The sequence below is a fragment of the Phocoena sinus genome, chromosome 11, assembly GCF_008692025.1.
Source record: "Phocoena sinus isolate mPhoSin1 chromosome 11, mPhoSin1.pri, whole genome shotgun sequence".
In the NCBI taxonomy this organism is placed as follows: Eukaryota; Metazoa; Chordata; class Mammalia; order Artiodactyla; family Phocoenidae; genus Phocoena; species Phocoena sinus.
In genome coordinates this window covers 84253327-84267812 of record NC_045773.1, presented here as the reverse complement: position 1 = coordinate 84267812, position 14486 = coordinate 84253327, and the positions used below count along the sequence as shown (strand labels likewise).

Genomic DNA, 14486 nt, shown 5'->3' with positions numbered 1-14486 from the left:
GCTGGCGAGGGCTAAACAGCGCGTGCGCGCGAGGTCACAACGAGGCGCGGGACGTCAGTGCGCGAGCCGCTGTCGCACCGTGGCCGCGGGTGCACGCGAGTGCGGACTTGGAGCGCGTCGCGGGCCCAGAAGGCTGCAAACCCTTCGCCCTTTCTGTGCTTGTTCTTTTGCGAATTTCCGGGCTTCCCTGCTCTTCCAAGAATCATTCTTGAGTGGGGCCTGGGAGCCGGCGAACGGTCCACGATGAGCTGTAAGGCGAAGAGTCTGCTGGAGGCGATAAAGTTCTCAGGAAAGGCTCTCGGTTTTGACAGAAATTTGGAAAAGGTATTAGAGGCGAAGGCGCGGTTTCTAATGAAGGGAAAGAACGCACCATGCTTGGTTCGTGGTGAGCGCTGAATAAATTGTCTCTGGCTAGATTCTGTTGGACTGCGTCCCTAAATTCACCTTAGTAATAATAATTACTACTTTAATGGAGCACAGTTATGTGCTAGGTGTGCCTACATTGATCTGTCAGCCTTTAAAACGAAAACGTAAGTGGTTTGGCCAGCAAAATGGCTTAGCCAGCAAAAATAGCAGAGGAATTGCACTTTGGGACATGCAAACTGTGGCCAACTATAGGCAAGTCCTCAACTGTTCTTTTATAGCGAGGAGAAGAGAATGTTGAGAGGAGCTGTTTTGAACAAGTTCGCTGGAGAAGAGGAGAGCTGGGGCTGTGGTCGTCTCATTGGTTGAGTTGCGGAGGTTTCTCAGCAGCTGGGTTGTTGCTGGAGGAGGAGAAAATCTTCCTTTTTCCTTCTGGGGTTTATAAAGTAAGCTGGGAGGAGTGGTAAGTGGGGGAGAGTTCCCCCTTCAGGGCTTCCCAACTCCATTTTGAATGAGGTATTTTATAATAATAATTTTATAATTGTAACATTATATAATTGTTATTATAAACATTTTTAAAAGAAGTGAAACTAATTTTAGTAAAATATTTTAAGTAACTAATTATATCCAAAACATTTAACATGTAATCAGTAGAAAAGAGTACTTTTTGTACTTAATCTTTGAAATCCCGTGTGAATTTTACACTTACAGCACATCTCAATTCATACTAGCCATGTTTCAAGTGCTCAATACTGACAGGTGACTAGTGGCTACCATGTTAACTGCACAGGTCAGTATCATAGTAGGTGCTCTGTATTTGTTAATTTTATCAAAAATGGATTTTGTAGTTGTCTACTTTTCGTGTGGGAAGAGTTGCTCAGGCTAAAGTACAGGTTTATGCTTAGTGATGTATAAATCCAGTCGTGAACATGGTTTCTTTTACCATAAATTTTAAGGTAACGTGATCTAGACCAGTGGTTCTCATTTGAGGGTGGTTTTGCTCCCCATGGGACATTTGACAGTGTCTGGAGACATTTTTGATCATCACAACTGGAGTGTGGTGGGAGGGGTGGGACTGGCATCTAGTGGCTATTGGCCAGGGATGCTGCTGAACATCCCACACTGCACAGGTTCCCTCCCCCGTCCCCACGACAGAGAATCACCCACTCCAAACGTCAACAGTGCTGAGGTTTTGAACACCTGACTTAAACCATCCTCTTATCATTCATTTTGTCCTAGGTCAAAACTAGATAAATTGCAACTTTGTTGTTCTCTATAATATATAAACCATGTCTTTGCACTGAAGTTTCAGTTGGTTGTTCAAATCTTGCGATTTCTACATGTGTTGGCATGGAACAGAATGTGGTCTTTCTCTAAATCTCTGGTTAATAATTCTTGTTTTTGTTTTTTATTTTGCGGTAGGCAGGCCTCTCACCGTTGTGGCCTCTCCCGTTGCGGAGCACAGGCTCCGGATGCGCAGGCTCAGTGGCCATGGCTCACGGGCCCAGCCGCTCCGCGGCATGTGGGATCTTCCCAGACCGGGGCACGAACCCGCGTCCACTGCATCGGCAGGCGGACTCCCAACCACTGCGCCACCAGGGGAGCCCAATAATTCTTCTTTTTTAATTAATTAGTTTATTTTTTGGCTGCACTGGGTCTCTAGTTGCGGCGAGCAGGGGCTACTCTTCGTTTTGCGGTGCACGGGTTTCTCATGGCAGTGGCTTCTCTTGTTGCGGAGCATGGGCTCTAGGCGCGCGGGCTTCAGTAGTTGTGGCACGCAGGCTCCGTAGTTGTGCCTCGCGGGCTCTAGAGCACAGACTCAGTAGTTGTGGCGCACGGACTTAGTTGCTCCGCGGCATGTGGGATCTTCCCGGACCAGGGCTCGAACCCGTGTCCCCTGCTTTGGCAGGCAGATTCTTAACCACTGCGCCACCAGGGAAGTCCCAACAATTCTTTAAAGTCTCTTAATATAATTAGTGTGGTTTTTGCGCCTCACTGGACCTTGACTGACAAAATTGTTTTATGTCAAAGAATTGTCCATTTGGTGATTTAAATATGACACCAGAGATTGTTCAAGGCAAGAAATGCTCACTTTTAAGTGCAGGATTTTAAAATGCAAGAATATTGGTAAAACTAAATTGGAGTAAAGATGTATATGGTCTCTCAGACACACTTGTCCTCTATACCTCATCGCTTTTGCAAAGGTGAGAAGGAATAATGTTTCTGGGTGTAAGAAGCAAGTGAGATGTACAGTACTATTGTGTCAAGTCTGCTCCATCACCCACTCCCACAGAATCAATGAATCAAGTAGAATAACACTTGAAAATTTGGCTGATAATATTCCAGTGGGGATTTTGTTTTTTGGGCAGATGTTTTGACCTGGCATATAGAATCTGATAAATGATGGTGACTTTCTGTTCCTCTAAAAATGATCTGTTGAAAAAGGCAAATTGCAAAATTAGTTATGGTACAGATGTCAAGTCAGTGCATGAGATCATACATTAGAACTTCTTTATTTAAGCCAGTTCTCTTTTTAAAACCTCTGTTTTATCAGTGTTTATAAATACCCACAAAACCTATCTTTTATAAAATACTGATTCAGAAAAACTAACATGCAAAATAAACGTTCTACATGTGGTCTGTCACTCCCATCACTCCAGCCAACTGCCAGCACCAAGCACCATACATGTGAATTATGCCATCTAAGTCAACCAGCTCCTAGCAATCTGCCAGCTGCCTGTAGAAACAAGAGTGAGTCCAGGCAAGCCCGACAGAAGAACTGGCTGGCTGAGCCCAGCCTAAATTGCCAACTGACAGAATCAAAATCTAATAAATGACTTTGTTTTAAGCCCAAAAAAGAAAGTGTCCTGTTCTTGCTATAAGATCACTTTTAAATCAGTCAACAAACTAAATACTCTAGGTTATAAAGAAATGCCAATCACAATGCCTCGCACTCTAGGAGTTTATCGTCTCAGAGAAGAGAAAAGTGGGTTCCAAGGAACAGTCCCATCAGATGTGCCCTGAGAAAAAAGAGTTCTATGAATAAATAATTTCAGAAAACATTGATGTTGTATACCCCCTTTTAAATTGTAGTAAAATACACATAACATAAAGTTCACCATCTTAACCATATTGAAGTATTCAATTCAATAGTAATTATTGCATTCACATGGTTGTAACATCACCACCATCCATCTCCAGAACTTTCCTATGATAACTTTTATCATAGGGCTTACTATTCATTATTGAAAATATCTGTTGATTTTTCTGTCTTCCCTCTCCTCACTGAGAGCTCTTTGGGAGCAAGTCCATAGCAGAGTTCCATCTTGCAAAACTGGAACTCTACCCATTAAACAATAACTTCGCATTCCCTTTTTTCCCCAGCCCTGGCAACCCTCATCTACAGTCTGTCTCTCTGAATTTGGCTACACTATGTATCTCCTCTGAGTGGAGCCATTATATCCCTTTTATATCTTAAAACTTTTGACTAGTTCTGTGATAAACATGTTTAACCTTATTATGTTTAAGTTACTTGCCAGTGGAATTCTTTCCCCCACAATAACACATGTGGAAGGACGTATCTCAGGTGAGATCTGGAATCTCAGGTGAGATCTGGAAATACCATGTGGAATCCAACACACAAAGAAATAAGGGAGGGCAGTTCTGAAGCAAGGTAAAATTGTGTAGAGTCATCCTTGTGGACATGAGAGGTGAAGATGTGTAGGTGAATGAGCTGTCTCAAGAGGAAGAACACAGACTAGAGAGAAGCATTAAGGATTTAGGACTGAACCTTGAGGACATACAGGGTTGAGAAAGATAAGCAGCCTTTGAAGACTATAGAAATGATTAGGAAGGTAAGAATTGACCTTATACTTAACTAGAAAAACTGAGGCTTTGGATCTACCACAAAAGGACAGTAATATTATTTAAAATTTATCAACATGATATGCCAATAGATATTTCTGGAATACTGTTCCTCAGTGAACAGAGATTATTTAAACTTCTTTGTTGCTGTTTGACTTGTGGCTTTATCATAACTGGCTCACCATATTTACATTCCTGCAGGGCATAATTCCTTCCTGGGAATGACTCTGTATTCAGGTACTACATTCCAAACTAGATCAGCTGCAAAAATTCTACCCAAGTTTGTGCTTTCCCTCTTGAGAGGAGATCTGGAGCAGTGGATAGCCCCAGTCCTCAGTCTGTAGGTGGTGAGGAAGTTCCTCCTCTATTAGCCCCTCTTTTCCAGGTTCAAGGCAGCAGAGAAGCTGTATTTGAGAGAAATCTTGCCAATGTGATTGATGTGACAGAGGCCTTCATAGCATCCACCTTTATAGGCATTCTAGAATAATTTGATAAAATCTGCCATTTGCCAACCCGATGAGGCAGGTACTATTATTATCCCCATTTTACACATGAGAAAATAGAAGCTTAACTTTTCTAAGGCCTCACAACTAGTAAGGGGGATCTAAACCCAAGTTGTCCGCTCCCTGCCTGTGTGTTAACATTGTATTATAGTACCTAACCTTAGAGAAACTGTCCTGTATCCTGAGTGAAACTGGCACCAACTGGAGCCTTTGGTGGGCTTGTGAGTCTGAATGATTAGTTGACCCTCTGACTCCTGGCGGGCATTGCAGAATAAGAGCCAGCAAAGGGGATGTGGAGTGGCTAATGGAGGAGGAAAAGAATCCGGAGGTGTGAACGTGGGAGTTCAGGAAAGGCCAGAAAACAGTTTAGATGTTGCAGAATGCTGAGAGGTCAAGTAAGGGACAGGCTGAAAAGCATCCACTGAATTTAGTAATTAAGTCATCCTTGATCTTGGCAACAGAAACAGTTCCAACTGGGCAGTTTTAAGCAAATCCCTGCACCTTAAAATTGCTTAAAATAAAAATTTTAAGCAAATTTTAAAAATTTAAGCAAATGTGAAACTATTCAAACCAACTTTCAGTTTGATGGTTGTGTCTGAGTCACAACTTTGATAAGGATGAGAATTAAAATGTTTTAATCACCTATGATATGCCAGGCCCCATTCTAACTTAATTTGAATTTTATCTTAATCTTTATAAAACTCTAGGAGGGTAGTGCTATCATCTCCACTTTACAGCTAAGGAAACGTCAGTTAAGGATCTTGCCTAAGGGGCTTCCCTGGTGGTGCAGTGGTTAAGAATCTGTCTGCTAATGCCGGGGACGTGGTCCAGGAAGATCCCATATGCCACGGAGCGACTAAGCCCGTGCGCCACAACTGCTGAGCCTGCGCTCTAGAGCCTGCGAGCCTCAACTACTGAGCCCACACGTCTACAGCCCGTGCTCTGCAACAAGAGAAGCCACTGCTATGAGAAGCCCGCGCACCTCAATGGAAGAGTAGCTCACGCTCCCTGCAACTAGAGAAAGCCCGCACAGCAACAAAGACCCAATGCAGCCAAAAATAATTTAAAAAAAAAAAAAAAGGATCTTGCCTAAGTCTGGCTCCAGAGCTAGTACTCTTAACTATTGGTTCTAGTCACCTGTGTAATTAAGCTACTAAAACATACATTTATTATAAAACTGAATGTTGGGCTGATACAGCAGCATGGCTGAACCACAATTCTTGAATAGCTTATGCCCTTTTATGGCCCTTAACATAATTTCCAACTATTTTTTCTTGCCGTTGCCACCCCATCACACTGCCACCTTCTATCTTACTCTTTACCTCTTTTCCTGCTTATATGCAGGTGCATTTTTACATCATCCTCAGACACACTTCCTCTGGTATCTGTACTGTGTCACATGTGAAATCAGCTGTGTCCATCATCAGGGCAAATTGCTTTGAAAACAGCCTCCTTCACAAATACACAAAATTCTCATCCACCAGTATTACCTGTTCTCTGTGCTTTTGTGCATACATATGGTCTTTCACATTCCATCTCCTTGGTTGACTCACATTTGTACATACGTGCAGGTTTTCTCATGCCATGTGCCACACTCCTTGAGGACCGTTACAGACACCCTTACAGAGCCAGAGACATATGTTTCTTATCCATTAGCAGAGGCCCTGTGTGTGCTGCTCAAGCAATCAGCAGCAGTCCAATCAGGCGGTGACTCTTAAAAGACCAGAAAGATTGGAAACCTCAAGGCCTAAGAATAATTCTGGGTTCTGGGCAGAGCTTCCTATTAGGGACTGTCTCCTTCATTGCTGTTGACTATTAGGGATCCCTTCTCAATGTCTTTACTGAAAAGCTAAGTGAGGAAGGGAGAAACTGTGTTCGTCACCTGAAGCATATCTCTCTGTGATGGAATTTGAGCCTGCAGGTCAGGGGTGGCAGTGGGGGATGCTGTGGTAGCATGAGTCATATAAACTCATGTGAATGCCTGAGGTGCAGGGAAGAGACAGTACACTGCAGGCCATACAGAAAAGGGGCGGATGTTTATATGAGCACATGTCCATTTAAGACCATTTTTATGCTAAACTGAGAAGTCTGTTGTGTCAGACTGGGGCTGAGCCATAAAAGTTCTTGCCAGTCTATTGCAGTCATCCAACCTGTAGGATTATTGGGGCCATGGCAGCTATATTTCTGATCCCATGGCATCATAAAAGGCTACACGCCCATCTTCCTCCCGATGCATGAAGTCCTAGTTGTCTGCAGCAGTCCAGGTGAGATGTGAGGGGAGGCAGTTTTGCATTAGTGGTTAAGCCAGAGACACCTGGGTCCAATGGAGATAACACTACTTCAAAGATTTGTGAGGATCGAGACAGGGTCTCAATGCCTGTAAGACAATGCATGTACATTTCTGAGCATGGTCTGTAACACAAAGTTAGCCATAGTTACTAACCAAATAAACACCTGTGCTCTCTACAGCCTATATCTTAACTGAGATCTTTTTTTTTTTTAAATAGTGTCCTCCCCCCAACCCCATTCTTTTTTTTTGTGGTACACGGGCCTCTCACTGTTGTGGCCTCTCCTGTTTCGGAGCACAGGCTCCGGACGCGCAGGCCCAGTGGCCACGGCTCATGGGCCCAGCTGCTACGCGGCATGTGGGATCTTCCCGGACCGGGGCACGAACCCGTGTCCCCTGCATCGGCAGGTGGATTTTCAAACCACTACACCACCAGGGAAGCCCCCCCAGCCCCATTCTTTATCAGACAGGTAGCTCTCCATTGTTTTTTCCACCGCAAGACTGTTTCTTAGTTCTGGGAGGTTGGGTAGGACATCCCTTCATTGGGATGGACATCCCAATGTTGGACATCCCTTCTTCCATTGGTTTACTTATTTTTACTGAGGGAGACAAGAATTGGCAACGCAGGGAATTCCCTGGCGGTCCAGTGGTTAGGACTCCACACTTTCACTGCTGAGGGCCCCGGGTTCGGTCCCTGGTCAGGGATCTAGGATCCCACAAGCCATGCAGCCCAGCCAAAAAAAACCGAAAAGAATTGGCAACACATAAAAGCATGTCTCTGCCATATCTGGCTGAACCAGTACAAAGTATCTCTATTCCAACGTACCTTTTCAACCAGTTTTGTATCTTAGTATGTCCTTTGTCCTTTCAAGTTGTGGAAAAAGATAAATATTAAAATCAGTATTTTGGCGGACTTCCCTGGTGGTCCAGTGGTTAAGAATCCGCCTTCCAACGCAGGGGACATGGGTTTGATCCCTGGTCAAGGAACTAAGATCGCACATGCTGTGGGGCAACTAAGCCATGTGCTGCAACTACTGAGCCCGCACGCTGCAACGAAGATCCTGCATGCTGCAATTAAGATCTGATGCAGCCAAAAAAACCAAAAAAACAAAATCAGTAGTCTGCAGTAGAAAATCCAATTGACATTTGTTTTACCTTTTGTAATCCCAGCCAAAGTTAGATAATAAAATGGAACTTTAAGAACTGACCTCTACTAAACACACCAAACCTTAAAATTACACTAATCTACCTTTGGTGACTATGATGCTTTCCTATTCGATTCTATTTCTTGAACTGCCTGGCTTTTTTCTGTCTTCACCTGCCTAACCCCTGCCCGTCCTTCAATCCACAAATAATTCCCCAGGATGCCTTTCCTATGTCTCTTACCTGAAAACATACTTTGATAAGTAAGATCCTTACTTCCAGCAACCTGTATTTATCCTATCTGCAGTAATTTGCTCTACTGCAGTGTGCATGTGTGTCTATTCCTTTAGACTGGGAACCCCTTAAAAGCAGGGATTTGATCTCGTTCATCTTTAGACTGCAGTGCTTGACAGACTCAGGTAAATGCCCCAATAAGGTGAGTTTACACCTTGGGCTTGCTTGGTGTGTATTATTAGTTTATGAGGACATCTTGTGGCTAGGTCATTTATTGTATAAATAGACTTGATCCCGTTCTAACGTTTACTTTTCCATTGATTTACCCATTAAGCAAAACATATTATTTAGGATGGTTCATATTTTATAGTTCTGTTTCTGTTTTACATCAGGGCCTTCTAGGGGATAAACAACAACAAACAACTAAAGTCATAGTTTGTGAAATGCTGAAATGTCTGCCTGGTGGGAGCATAAAGGCCGCTGAATACCTAGAGATTCTATAGTTAGCAACTAGGGAGACTTGGAGGTGGACAGACCTAGATCTGAATCTCAGTTCTGTCACATCCTGGGTGACCTTGAGAGTAAACCACTCTGAATTTAAGTTACACAAACTGGAAATAATCCCTTCCTTGTTATATAGTATATGGAAAGACTTTGGCACAGTGCCTGACATGAAAGTGCTCAATAAATGGTAGTTATCTAGAATTAAACCATTTAATGCTTGAGACATCCTTTCCTGTATCTAAAAACAGACACATCAAATATTCATCCATATTCTGCCTGAACACTTCTAGTGACGGTGAGAATTACGTTGCTGGATGCAGCACATTCCATTCACAGTTTAGTTCCAGCTTCTAAATATTATCTATGATGTTTTTTCCTAGTAATTTAGATAGGATATAAGAAACACTTCTATTATTTTTCTTTAAGTTTCCTTTCTAAAGATGTTTGATATAACATTTTAAATTCATTGTTCCACATTTTATCTTTCATATAATTTTTTCATTATGATACCATAAGTGGGGCAGGACCTTAAAAGCAGCAATTTACCTTTGCTGGATTCTATCAAACTTTTTTCATATTAAAATAAGTTTATGGTATAAGCTTATTAATTCTAGTAATGCATTGAATTACTCAATTTATTCCAATAAATGGTTTTAAACCATTCATTATGAAGTCATTCTAAAAAACTACTTTGTGCAAAAACTAGAGAACATCCAAATTAAAACTATAATGGGTTAACAGATCACAAGGACCAGCTGGCTTTGTTGGTGCAAAATTTCTAAGGAGACATTAAGAGATGCCAGGTTGTTGTACACAGGCTGAAAAGCTCAGATGGAATGTTTGATTTCTGCAGAGGAGTGGAGATTAAGAAAAACTACTCCTGTTTTTCCCTAAGTATTCCTTTTTATTTCAAAACAGTTTACATCAGAGTTATTTTCTATCAGAGAGAGATTGGTAACTTGATTTTCAATTTCTGAATCAACTTTTTGGGGGTGACTTGGTTTAATCCAATGATAGTTCTTGTTAGGCTGTTTGGGCTTTTCTAATACCACCAAATATTCAAAATTCTTTTTTTTTTTTTACACTTAGGTGACTGTTGTTTCTGCTGTCCCTGGGAAAGTGATTTGTGAAGTGAAAGTAGAAGAGCAGCATACCAATAAAATGGGCACCCTCCATGGTGGCATGACAGCCACTTTAGTGGATGTCGTATCAACATATGCTCTGCTGTGCACAGAAAGGGGAGCACCCGGAGTCAGTGTCGACATGAACATAACGTATGTATCCAAACTGTACCCCAAATAACTTTTTCCAACGTGGTAACTCATTTCAAACAACCGAGACGAAACACATTCATAACATAAATAAAGCATGAGGTGCCCTTAGCTGGCCATCCTTAAATGCAGCTATAGATTTGCCTTAAAATATTCCATGGTTTTCGAATCTAGAACTAGAGGAATTAATTTCCAAGTACAATATATATCAGTAATAATAAGTAATCAGTAATATAACCAGTAATAAATGGGGAATGATCTAAACACTCAAAAAGGCAAACATTCAGCTTCTAACATGCATACTGGTGGGGAAAAAAATCATCACAAACTCACAGTTTGTAACTGTTTTTCATACAATCCTTAAAAGTGCCACTTGTACAAATGTCTCATGAAGGTTGTACTGAGTACCTATAGAGAAAAGCTAGAATAAAAATAAAAGTTGAGGAAACCTTCACGTATACATCGCCATTGCCTTGTAACAAGGTGAACACAAATGTCCAGTTTTGCAATACTTCATGTTTTTCTGCAACTGCACAGACATGCTCTCATGATAAGGAAGCAGAACCCCAGATGTCAGGTTTGTCACTCACTGTTGTGAAAATGCCTGCAGGGGTCAAACACTTCCAGATGCAAAAAATTAAATTCCCACATTAACTAGTACTGTTGCCAGTGTCCCGTTCACTAAAGAGTGCAGGGCCCGGGGATTTAGTTTCAAGACAATTGATTTTTCCACCTAAGCAAGAGAAGAAAGATTTTTGTTGGAAGGGGAGGCAGGGGTTAGGGTGGGAAAGCCAATGTGATATATCACAAGGGCAATGGAAATAATGTATCAGGTTTTTAAACAATCTAAATCTTTTCTTAGGCTAACTTAACTTTCAGTCTCTCTCTACTGTGGAAATAAACTGAGAGTGCAGTAAGCAAATCACAGGACAAGATGCAAATGGTGTTTTGAAATTAAGACGTACAAAAAGAAGGATCTGCTTGGGCACTGGTGAGCCTATTCAGCAGTCCTTACCTTATTCCACATGATAAGGGTAAGACCACTTGATGACTCTGCTTTGCCTCAAGACCCTCTACCACCCTTTGCCTTAAGATCTCTCTACAACCAGAGATCTTCCAACCTAGCACTGCATTTCCTGATCTTCTAAGATACTGCTGCTACAATCCTAAAGGATTTTTAATAAGCTAAACATAATTTTGGCCTTTCAAAGTATGTGTTGCCAAAGTATTGGCCACCATCAAGAGCTGCCTGAGATTCAAAAGGGCCTCATATTAATTCCTTATAGTTCTTATTAAGTCATTTTAGAGTTGAATGAGTTCTGCATATTGATATGACAAGATATTAACACCAAGTGTTACTTCACCTAGGAAGTTAAGCCAATTAAGTGAAAGCTCAAGGAAACCTCTAGCCACAAATAAATATTAAGTGGGAAACTAAAAAAAAAAAAAAAATAGGGCAGTGTGGGGAGGCAGGGGCAGTTGAAAACCCCTTCCTATATTTTTGGGAAAAGAAATTCGTGTGCATAAGGAATCAGTAAGATATTACTTGGTCAGGACCAGCCATTCAAATTAGAAAGGATATTATTCTTTAACTATTTAGGAGTAAATAAGTAACATAAGGCTGTTATGAGATGCACACAACTTTCTCTTTTAAAACCTATTTGCTGTTAACTAAATTTAAATGTTTCTTTTCAAGGTACATGTCACCTGCTAAAATGGGAGAAGATATAGTGATTACAGCACATGTTCTGAAGCAAGGAAAAACACTTGCATTTGTTTCTGTGGATCTGATGAACAAGGCCACGGGAAAATTACTAGCACAAGGCAGACACACAAAACACCTGGGAAACTGAGAACAGCAGGGTGACCTAAAGAAACTCAACAATGAATGTCCAGAGTAAATATGACTTGAACAAATATAATTTTCAAAATAAATTAGCACAACCAGAAGTGGCTAAGAAATATTTTCTTTGGGGAAAATGCCATAGAGATCAAGTGGAATATAGGATAGAGTTGTCTATATTCTAAGCCTCTTTAGTTTTAGTTTATAATCATACATGATACTTGGATTTGAAAACGTTCGTAGCTCAAAAGTGTTTTGAAAACAGGTAAAGCAAAGCTAGCAGGACCATTTTGAGATAAGATTACCTTGAAACTAAAATTCAAGATAAAGGAGAAATATAAATTAACGATTAATCCTTAACAAACTGTAGGTCCTTCTCAGCTCTAAAATGTTACATTTTTTAACCCAATTTCAAGATTATGGAACTTCAAAATAGATGAACCATAGGCCACATTGGAAAATAAAGTAGACTGAGTAGTCCTCAAGTTTAAGGCTAAGCACATTAGTGATAAATAGTCCAGTGGGTGCACTGCTTTTCTGAGAATTTATTACAGGATTGGCATATTTTATAGTGGTGGGGGCAGCATACTATTAGCCCCTTTTCTCGTACCTAGGATAAAACCATGCAGATCTTGAATCTCCCAATCTGCAGTACTGGAAAGACCAAGTTCACAAATTGTTTAGTCCATTTCTCGAAGTTTTCCTGACTATGGCATTCATAATAGTTGGTTTCTGCCATCAGGGGGTCTTAGTTAACATTTCATGACTGAAGATCATAAAGTTCCAAAGCAACTTTGGAAACTCGAAACACAGTCAACAGTTAAAGGTTTATTGTCCTTTGGTTGTCTTAGAATACATGCTGATCTGTCTGCTGAAAGGACAGAAGCAGACTTGATAGTAGCAGTGAGCACACAAGAAACCCAGATCTAGTATTTCCCACTAAAAGTAACTTGGGCTTCTTGGAGAAATACCTGATTTCAGAGCTGGGGGCTGAGATAGGGAAATTACAAGATGAACATATCTTGTGCTTTGAAAGTAAGGAAGTGCTCAAGAAAATGATGAGAGGCATGAAAATTATACAGCATTGAAAAGGGAGTCCATACTGTTTAGGTAATAATATTGAATAAACAGCAGAGACAGGAGAGCTCTTCCTTTTAACAGAATGCTGGTAAATGTGGAGGGGTAGATGTAAAATAATAACTATAAAATGGGGAAATAGGACATCACGTTGACCAATTAAATGAAAATCAACAGTGTACACGGACAGTGTGTTTCTAGGGGGCATAAGGTACTTACATTGGGCTTTGGCCAGGATACATAATCCAAATCTAACCATGAAGGAACATCACTCAAATGTAAAGTAAGGACACTCTGTGTTTAAAAAAATTGGCCTGTACTCTTCAAACTGTCAAGGTCATTAAACAAGCTGAGGAACTGTTCAAGATTAAAGGAGACTAGAAACATGACAACTGAATGCAATGATCCTGTACTAACTATAGGGAAATAAAAAAAAACCCACATAATCAAAGATAGGAGGACAATCAACAAAAGTGAAATATGGATGGTAAATTAAAGTATATCATTGTTACATTTGAGTTTGATAATTTTACTGTGGTACTTGTACTTGGGATATATGGAGTACTTGGGACATATGGAGTACCGAGGGGGAAGGGATCAAACTCCCAAACGATTCAGAAAATATATATAAATATATGGAGAAAGACAAAATGTCAAGAGTTATTTTGTGGGTGAAGTTTATACAGGAGCTTTCTGTATTACTTATAACTTTCCCAATTAAAATTATTCTAAAATAAAAACTTTAACTCTACAGAGCCAGACAGCCAGGTTTTAAATCCTCCCCTACTCACAATGAGTGTGGACAAGTTCCTAAACCTCTGCATCTAGATCCCCTCAAGGTTGTTAGGTTAAGATAAGAGCTTAGAACAGTACCCAGCCATGATAAAGTGTTAATTTCAAATAGATTCTAATTTTAAGTTAATCAGAAAACATGTGAAAAATTATTCTAAAATTAAGAATATTTTTTTTCTTTTCCATGAAGCCAGGCATAAAGCCAGGATGATAATTGTTAAAAGCTAACAAAATGTCCTTGATTCCCATACCTGTTGAAATTATAAACCCAACTTCTCTTGAGTTTACTGTTTAGCCATGTTTATAAACCCTCCTAAGGTCATCAATAACGGGTACCCAAGCGACTTAGAAGAAAAGTTACCACTTCGAGTTTTGTGTATTCACCTGAATAGTCAGGGAACTTTCACCTATTTTATTTAGGTTTTCATTTATTCAAATTCCAACCAGAAGCTAAATACAATTGGAAACTGGTAAGCACTAAGTTTTACTCCAAAGGAGTAGGATCATTCAGATTTACTCCGATAAAAGTATGCAACCCTTAAGCAAAGCTTTTCTTCATTTAAAAGAAAAATAAAACCAAAAACCAAAAAAAACTATACAGTAGT

General features: G+C 40.6%; 1 protein-coding gene across 1 annotated transcript; it reads left to right on the top strand.

Moving 5' to 3' along the window:
• The first annotated feature begins 22 nt into the window (after positions 1 to 22).
• ACOT13 (acyl-CoA thioesterase 13) lies at positions 23 to 14442 on the top strand. The gene is made up of 3 exons (XM_032647440.1): positions 23 to 324; positions 9988 to 10172; positions 11866 to 14442. Exons 1-3 carry the CDS (start codon positions 244 to 246, stop codon positions 12020 to 12022), a joined length of 423 nt encoding a protein of 140 aa, XP_032503331.1. The 5' UTR covers positions 23 to 243; the 3' UTR covers positions 12023 to 14442.
• Positions 14443 to 14486: the final 44 nt, after the last annotated feature.

What these genes read in the sequence shown, in the direction of transcription:
- ACOT13 (XM_032647440.1), top strand. Translation starts at nt 244, where the DNA reads ATGAGCTGTAAGGCGAAGAGTCTGCTGGAGGCGATAAAGTTCTCAGGA. An exon ending in TTGACAGAAATTTGGAAAAG is followed by an intron (nt 325 to 9,987) that starts GTATTAGAGGCG and finishes TTTTACACTTAG; the next exon opens with GTGACTGTTGTTTCTGCTGT. An exon ending in AGTGTCGACATGAACATAAC is followed by an intron (nt 10,173 to 11,865) that starts GTATGTATCCAA and finishes TTTCTTTTCAAG; the next exon opens with GTACATGTCACCTGCTAAAA.